We start from the raw sequence: 9,097 nt of genomic DNA, 5'->3' as shown, positions 1-9,097 counted from the left end.
GGGCACTGCCCGGGCCGCGTGGGCAGTGGATACCCTGAGGGCTCCGAAAGCAGCAGCCTGGCTGTGGACCGCTGCGGGGGTGAAGGCAGCGGCTGCGGAAGCCCCCCCGCAGCAACGGGGGGAGATACCTGCCCTGCTGGGGTGATGCCGATGGGTAGCGGCACCGAGGCTGGCCCGAGGGTCACCAGGCAGATCTTGTTGCTGCTGTTACCGGCTTTTACATCGCCATCTTACTCAATTGTTGAATAGTTGGATCTGGAAATGTTCTCTAAAGAGCATAACGACACAGTACCAATCACACTGTTTTTTGAAACTACCTGTAAACTTAGTTTATTGGCGTGTCCTTTCTCTCTTTTCTAGGCAGTAAGCATTTTTTACAAGAATAATGTGAATTATTGTGTTACGTGTCTCAGTTCTGGTCTCATTGCGTGGATCTTCTGCATGGCAGACGGTGATCTCATAAATTGGGCAGTGGGGCTGTGGGAGCGCTTAGATCCGTGCTGTGATATGACACACATCTTCCTTACGTTCTGCAGTGCTGCAAAACCACCGCGATGGTGCCCCGTTCTCCCCATCCCTCCACGTCCCTCCTGCCGGGGGTTGGAGGGCACGAGTGCGGCAGCAGTGGAGCCCAGTTCTCCGGTCTGCTCGCTTCGAAAACCGTGGCGGGAGGGAAAAGGGGGCAAAGCTGAGCGTTGCTGCGTTTCAGTGCCAAGGGAAGCTCGGTCCCGAGTGTGGGAGGAGGTTTGTGCTTTAGACCTCTGCATCGCTCCGTTGGGAGCGAAGGTTTATCTGTTTGTGAACACCGGTCCTGGCTGCAGCCCTTCGGCGGCAGGAACCGACCCATCAGAAACCCGCCGGCCTCGGAGGGCTCCTGCGCGCCGGCAGCGCGCGGTGACATGGGGCCAGGGCAGCGGCTGGTCTGGCACCAGCTCTTTGGGAGAAAAAAGGCTTTTGTGGTTTTTGGTAGTTCATCGGTGTTCTCCTGACTCTGGCAGACTTTGTCTGCAGGCACAGGTGTGGTTGAAGATACCCAGATAATCTAAAGAAGGTAAAAATAAGGAATGCAAAAAATAAGTAGTTATTACCCAGGTAAGCTTTAAAACTGAAGAACTATTTTATTGGTGTGGTGGATGATGATGTCAGTAGTTACTTCTGGAATAGGGGAACTTGGAGGTTTCGAGGAAAACCCCATTAATGTCAGAATTTCACACAGAGCCAATATGGATTTTTTTTTCTTTTCCGTGATATTTTCTGATAAATAACCGGTTTTCTCTCTCACAGACTGTCTGCTGCCTGGGTCCGGCTCTGCGGTGCTCTGGAGCGTCCTGGCTCTGCGGCGGAGCCGGCTGCGGGCGGAGGGGACCTTCCAAGTCAGCCAAGACACTGCGACCGTGGGGCTGGGACGCAACGGCAGGTCTTCCCGAAGGCACCGACAGCTGGTTTGCACACCAGCGTGACCGAGCGCTGCTGATCCCCATGGCTTGCAGCCGTCTCCCTTGCTCCGTTTGAAAGTTGGGAGCAAAGCTTATCCAGAGGCTTCATGTTGTTACACCCGACTGTGTCAGGGACACAGGGGAGGTGCTTTACCTGCGCGTGCTACAAAACCCCCAGGGCAGCTCCGGGCGCGCACACGGTAACTAATTAGTACGGAAGGTCCATTTGGGATGTGCTGTCCCGGGTGACCGTTCGCAAGCGCAAACGTTCGGGTGGGTCCCTCCGGCCGTCGCTCACGGCGGTGGCAGCGAACCTGGGAAGGTCCTGCCCGCGCGGCACCGCAGGCACTGCGTGCGAGTCGAAAGGCCGTGTCGCCACCAAGGCTGTAAAGCGACTTGACTCGTCTTTCCTGCGTCCTCCTGACTGTCAGCCAGCCACTGATGCAAATCAGGAGACTTTTATCCACACAGCGCTTTGAGATAAACGTTTTATGGATGCAAAGATTTATTATACTCAGTGAATAAAGCTGATAACGAAAAATCAGTATTTTCCATGAGGGAGAGGGAGAACTTTCCACAAACGTCAATGAAAACTCCTTTTTTTTTTTCCCCACAAAAACCAGACACTTCACAAAATTAATTTTGTCAAAATATAAGTTAAGCATAAAATTTATGACTAGCCCCACTCGTGAGTGCTAACACTGCTCTTCTCTATGGTACCCGCGGCTGTCTGTTAAGGAACGGAAAGCACAGCTTCTGTCAAAATTATTGAAAGGTGTTTTTTTTTTCTTTTAACACCTAAATTTAGATCACGCTTTGGTGACCAATCGCACCGACCTCTCGCACAGCGCATCGGCTGGGGCTGGGGAGCAAATGCGGGCTGGCGACGGGGCGAGGGGCAGCGGCTGGGGAGCGCCGGGTGCCGGCAGCACCCAGCGGCGCTCGACAGTGGAGGAGAAAGCCCTTTTTGTTATACAGTGTTTATTAAGCAGATTCAGTCTTATATATGATATACAGATTCAAAAGAAAAAAAAAAAGGATTCCACATACTTATGAAATCAGTGCATTTAGCAAGTAATACCATGGAGATAACAGCTTGATTAACAGCTCATTGGTCTTTGTTAAGTGAGGGGAACAGGGAGTTGGCCTGTGCTAATCATTCCACAAACAGAACAGAATTAAGTTGCATCACATATATAATAGACACACATTCTAAGAATTAAAATATTAAGCCACATTTACTGGAAAAATCCACAGTATATAACACAAATAACTCTTATCAAGCTCGTTGAGGAGGAAGTGCTCATCTGCTTAAGAGCCACATTAAGTTGCATAGGTGCCTATCTGCAAAAATACCATTTCAAAATGAATCGATTAAGCAATAAAGTGTCACCTTAAAAGCTGGATTAAGTGCCATATGCTTTCTATCCAAGCCCTCAGGAAAGCACCAACTTTCCAAAGCGCTATCCTCTTCTGCTTCGTCTCGGAGCCCCCCGCCTCCCGAGGGAACGCGCTCCCACCCTCTCCATCTGAAATCAGTGGCCAGCTCGGGCGATTCCACCAGGTAAAGAATGTTTCTGATCGTGCTGATGAGTGTTTCCCCCCCGCTTCCTCGCAAGCCCCCTCGGCTCGATGCTCTTCTGCGTTGTTTGAACCCTACCCCGAGCTCGGCGCCTTTCGCCCTCCTGCCTCGGCGGGAGGAGGATGGTGGAACAGCAGCACCGCGCGACTCGGCCTGTTTGAGTTCTGGTGCTTCGCTTAAGGGAGCATCAGCATCGTCTCAGCTCTCGGTTTGAACTGCAGCCAATCCGTAAATCAACTACTGGAAAAAAAATACAACAGCTTGTGCAAAACCCAAAATCGCGTAAAGGGCGTTTCAATTTTGTGGGGTCTTCCTTAGGGTAGGTGCGTGTGTCAGTGGGTGAGTGAAGCTGTGGCTTGCTTAAGCAGACGAACTGGGTGAGGTGCATCTTCCTCTTCAACAGCAGGTCTTGCAGAACACACAGGGGCCGGGAGTTCTGTACATGTAAACAGTACACTTTCACTGAGTCCAAAATTAGGAGCAAAAATACAAAGGTTCACATTGGTCTTAGGTAGATACAGGCGAAGAACTGAGCTGTACAGCTCCGAAACAACCAAACAAAAGTTTCTAAAGCACCACTAAATTATATAAAAATCAGACCATGGACGGATTGTAGTTGGTATTCTGGTGAAATACTATGCTACCTTGTAAAAAGTTTTACAAAAAATTACAAATCAAAAGTATATTAACCCTCTGAGTTCAAAGCAGCATTTTTTTTCATGAACTGGTACTAAATCCGGCGGCCACTCGTGGGAGGGAAGTGGCCCTTTGGATCGGGGAGGTACAAGTTACGTCTGCTCACAATCCCGGGAACGCTCTCCCATGTAGAAACACCATCATGGGAACCGTACATCCAGGGCAGGATGGTTGTGTTTAAAAGAAAAGAAAAGAAAAGGAAAAAAAAAAATCTATTTTCTCGACCAGTGATTAGCTTTTCTTAAACAAAACCAAGAACATCCAGACCATTTGCTAACCCAGCAGTCTCCTTCCACCTCTCAGAATATCTGGAGAGCCGGTGTATTCTGCTCCTGCTCGTTCCTTCTCGTTGAGAACCCGGACTAGCGATTCCTGACCCCGTCCTGCCTAGTGAGAGCGCAGGAGTGTGGCTGTGAAACAGTCCCGGAGCACAGAAGAGCCGCAACTGAGCATGGACCAGCTGAAGAGCGCTGAGATGTCTGTGGAGCTCGCTCCAAAGAAACTACAAAGCTGCGGCTCACCAAAAAAAAAACCAAGAAAAAAAGAAAAGAAAAAGATCCCTGACAGAAATTCGTAGTCAATCCCATTTGTTTCATAACTTGTCACAGATGTGGCTGTCACGGGGGCTTTGGAAATCTGAGTCTGTACCATTCAGCTGCAAGTTATGAACGTCAGTTGTCAGGCCAGGGTAACTGTTGGATACCTTCCTCTGCAACCATGAGCCTCATCTGTCTTCTACAGCAGTTTAACAAAGTGTAAGAGCTACTCAACTTCAATACATGCTAAGACAAGTTCAAAGGTGATCTGGTAACAACAGCTAAAACTTGTATAAATAAAACTTTAAACAACCTGTAGCTGATGGTGATCTGTCCGTAAGCCCCTGGGTAACCTCTTTTTCAGTAAACTGGATGGCAAACTTATGGCTAAATGTTCTCGATGGCCTCTGACGGGGAGGGAGGCACCGACGCGGGTGGGATATCGCAGAGAGAGAGCATTCCGGGACAGCGATTGTCTCTGCCTCTCCTTCCTTAACGTTAAGACTTTCACAAATGGCTGCGGTTACATATTTTGTCAAAGGTTTGTTACTTCATGGTATTCACACAAAAATAAATATTTACATAAATTCCAAGTATGGGAGGATGCAGTGGACAAACCAAGCAGGCTTGTGAAGTGCTGGGGAAAGCGTGAGGCTGAACCCCGGCTCGGGGGGGGCCGGCGTCCCGGGCTGGCCCCAGCCCCGCTCTCCTGCCTGCTGCGGGCGGGGGGACGGGGGGACGGGGCGCTCAGCCCAGGCGCGCCTCGGGGCGGCCGCGATGCTCCCGGTCCCAGCATCGGCTCAGGTCTAACAAGCCACCGCCTCATCTCTGCACGGACACCCTGACTGCGCCCAACGGCCAGGAGTTAGGTCCCTTTTCTCCAAATGCTACGGGAAGTTCACGGTTTGGGGCACAGAGTCAATGCAACGGTTAATCCCTTCTGCTGCCGGGCCAGGCACGCCTGAACGCAGGAGCCGGTGGCTTTTTCTGAACTGAGACTAAGAGCAGGGCAGAGGTTTTGCTTCTCTTCCAGTGTGTGGGGAGCACAATCGGCTATCATGGCTATCGAGTAAACTGCCCGGGTCCGCTCCTGGCTGGGACCAGCCGATGCCACCGAGCTCGAGCCTGCACCAGTGGCGTCAGCCCCCCACGGAGCAGCAGCCCCTGTCCGCGGGCTCAGAGTGGCCAAAAACAAGGGAAAAAAGCTGGCTCCAAAGAGGGACAGTGTCTACCCTTACAACCAGCATACAGGGGTTTACACTTAGTGACTTCGCATCTTGTGGCGAGGACTCCTGCCCGGGCGGGGGGAGCTGCGCCGGCGCGGGGGCGCGAGGAGGAGCTGGGACCCCCGGCAGCCGGTCTCCGCTGCTCTACGTGGCTCCAGAGCACGTTGCATTGCTTGGCTCGGCTCAGCACCTCCGTGCCTGAGCAAAGTCCCTGGGTTTAGCAGCACTGGTAGTAGGTATTGCACTGAGCAAAACGAAGTGCATTATTGGGGGGGGGGGAACGGGGACGGTAATGGGGCAGAATGGTCATCGGACTACGGTTTTTCCACACTTTGGGAATTGTGGGCTTGTTCCAGGACTGTGAGCGGGGAGGGGGCAGGATCCTGGGCCCCGGAGAGGGCTTTGTCAGTTCTGCTGCTGAGCGTTGCCCGTCTCTGTCTTCTGCAGAGGAGCGAGTGGCTCGCCGCACCGAGCTCGCTTTTCAGGCAGAGACCACCATTAGCCTTTATTACACCCGTGCGGTTCCTAAACGGTCTGTTCTCCCGCTGCTACCCCAGGGTTGGTTTCACACGGACTGGGGCGAACAGCCGGGCGCCGCGGGGTGGGGGCGAGCTGCCGCCCAGCAGCAGGACCCCGGCGGATCCGCTGGATCTGCCGGGTTGGTTCCAGCCTCCTCGGCGCGATCCACGCGTCTGCGACACTCACCGTCCCCCAGGACCAGCTCGGCCAGTCCTGGAAGAAGCCCACAATGGAGTGTGAGGTAGAGTACGGATGGTGACCGCAAGACAGTGTTTCTCAGGTATTTCCTTCCTTCCTTCTCTTATCTGCAATGACTTAAATGAGTGCGAGACGTCCTTCTAGCCGGAGGTCTGCTGAGCTTGTCGAGTCTCTGCAGGAGATTTAGACCCCACTGCTGCTACGGGACCGCTTAGAACGAAGGTCTAAGCAGGACACTTGCTTGCGCCGTTGTCAGCTGCCACCTACGCTTATGGGAGGCTGAGCAGCCTCGAAGTCTGGGGCTGGATGGCAAACTTGCTCCCTGTGGGACAAGGGCTCCCCAGAGAAACAGGCAGAGCTGCCTAGAAATTAGTAGTGTAGTGATATGGAATGTGTTATTTCACAGGAATAAATTCCTTCTGATCAGACAGACAAAAAAACTGGCAATCTGTACAAACTCAAAAGAATCCATTTTCAGAAAAATAAATTACTAAGGGGAGAGGAGGGTCCATTTCTCAATAAATATGTGATTCAGCTCACCTAAGACTTGGAAATTATCCGGGGACGGGAATCTAACATTTGGGTCCACAAAGGTTATTCTAAATACATCTGCAGCCCCAAACCTCCCCAGGCTCCCTTCTGCCCTTGAAAGTCCCACATCCTTCCAAGCCGCAGGTCTGGCTTCTGGTCGGCTGGACGCACGGGTGTTGGTACGGTTCAAAAACGTGTCCTTGTGCCTGAAGTCCCAGGTGCTTGGAGTGTAAAAGAAAACAGGTCTTTTGGATTCCACCTTCTAAAACTACATGTACCCGCCGCTTCACGGGAGGATGATGGTGGTCCTGAGCAGGACACCGCTGGGAGCCTCTTTCTAGCAGGTATAAATTGTCTTCTCGACAGAGGAGCGATGCAGACACAGGGAGTCAGTTCTGCTGTAAAATGAGGTTTTCCAGTTCGTCTGCAGATCGGAGCAGAAACGCCGCCGACTCTCGGTAGCCGGCGATCAGCTGCCGCACTGCGCTGATCTCCGTGGGGCTGAGCTGGGCAGCCTGCATTCCCCTGCTGGTGCTGTTGGAGGGGGCCGTGCTGGAGGCCCCACCTTTCATGCTGAGATCGGTCGGACCTGCCAAGGAAAAGCGAGAGGGAAGCTCAGGCCGAGCAGCCTTGCCCGTGTCCGTCCTGCCGCCACGAGCTCCCCAGCGGGAGCCGCTGCTCCTGGACCTCTGCACCGGCAGGAAGGTCGCTGCGAAGTGCGGTGCTGCAGCTGCCGCAGCAGCCAGCGCAGGCAAGTCATAGCCTCTACGACAGCCACAACAAGGAAAGAGACTTCGGAGTCAACGTGATGAAAATCCCATCCTGCAGCCTGCCCCATCCGCTCTGCGAAGGCAGGTCTGTGGCCGCGCTCTGCCAGGAGCTAAACCAGCCCCTGAGGGTACCCGCCCCATCAACATCACCTGCCAGGATCTGGTTTTGCCCCTGCATATGGCGAGTAACATCCCGCACGGGGCATTTCCCTGGTTTAGTGCTGGTCTCCTCCTCGCCGCAGGGCTGGGCTGGGCTGGGCTGTGCGGCGAGGAGACCTGCCCGGCCCGGGCTCTCGCACACCGCCCCGAGCACCAACCCGGTGACTGCTCAGCCTTGGGTAGAACATGTGAGGGGGGCTAAATGGTCTTCCTAGGCTGTGCGTTTCCGTGCGTGAAACGAAGGCCTGCAAAATTTATGATCTGCCTGATGGGCAGGGATAATTTTTTCTCCTAAGTCGGTCTCTGCTCCATCTCTAGCGCATGTGATTTTTGGCAACGTATATGCATCTGTCCTCTGCAGAACCGGACACGCAGCTGCCCCAGCTCACAACTTCCCCCCCACCCCGCGTCGCTACAGATCTTAAACCTGCAAAAAGTGACAAAATTATCGAGTTCTCCAAGACCCAGGGAACACTCTCAGCCGCTGCTCTGGCTCGCTGCAGATACGTGTGCACAACCACGTGCACGCGTGTGCAGCCCGGTTTGGGTGGCTGCGCGTGGAAGGCTTTGGCAGGAAAGCTGGTATGCAGCTTGAGGAGCGACAGGGCCAGGTAAAGGCAAGGGAAAAACTGGATTTAGCTTCGTGTTGGACTAAGAGAAGCCAAACAAGGTGCAAGAACCACACACCCAACTACAAATGGTGAGAAGAGGAAAGATGTGTACTGGAGATGTGATACTAGGTAGGGAGAGGAGGCAGGCGAGGCTGCAGCCTGGGGGTGAGGAGAAAGAGAAGACACTGAACTAATTAATCCCCTGGCTGTGGGCTGGAGCGTTGCAGGCTGATGGAGCAGTTGGCGATGCTGGAGAAAGGCTTCAGGAGGGCTGAGCTCCTGCTGGGTGGCCTGACGCAGCCGTGGGACACGCAGGAAGACGGAGCAGGAACCGGGTGCTGCAGCGGTTTGCAACCAGGACAGGAGAGCTCAGCAGCCCCCCGAGACCAAGTGGGTCCCACCAGTGACCGGCAGCAGGGAGGGGAACGCATCGCCCAGGGGAGGGAGGAAAGCAACCGAGGAAAGCAATGCTGGAGCAGCAAATGCTGCGGGAGGAGCGGCACCAGCAGAGGACTTCCACGCCAGGCTAATCAGCGCGGCGAAGGGGAGGAGGAGGAGGAGGAGGAGGAGGAGGAGGAGGCTCTCATGCGAAAGCAATTTCACTGGACAGAAAAGGCAGCAGTAAACGGAGCCCGTTTCCCGGCTCACCAAGGGGGAAGGAGCTGGGAGTGGGGATGTGGGTTTGAGCAAGAATCGCCTTAGGTGGGGGATGGAGGGAGAAGACGCTTCTGGGCAGCAAACCCCTGCAGGCTTTCGGCTTGGGGAGGGAGGAGAAGGCGCAGCTCCTTGCAGCACTCCTTGCCAGTGCTAAGGCAGCACGCTCTTACCTCTGA

General features: G+C 53.8%; 1 protein-coding gene across 1 annotated transcript in view; it reads right to left on the bottom strand.

Annotated features, from left to right (window-relative positions):
- Positions 1-6,821: 6,821 nt before the first annotated feature.
- The window catches only part of NOL4L (nucleolar protein 4 like), a 61,697-nt gene continuing 59,421 nt past the window's right edge, over positions 6,822-9,097 (bottom strand). Inside the window, exon 11 of the mRNA XM_059827133.1 lies at positions 6,822-7,313. Within this exon, the coding sequence (XP_059683116.1) occupies positions 7,114-7,313 (200 nt within the window). The 3' untranslated portion in view covers positions 6,822-7,113. The remainder of the gene's footprint in view (positions 7,314-9,097) is intronic.

Source organism: Gavia stellata, chromosome 20 (assembly GCF_030936135.1).
Source record: "Gavia stellata isolate bGavSte3 chromosome 20, bGavSte3.hap2, whole genome shotgun sequence".
In the NCBI taxonomy this organism is placed as follows: Eukaryota; Metazoa; Chordata; class Aves; order Gaviiformes; family Gaviidae; genus Gavia; species Gavia stellata.
This window is presented reverse-complemented; position numbering and strand designations above follow the sequence as displayed.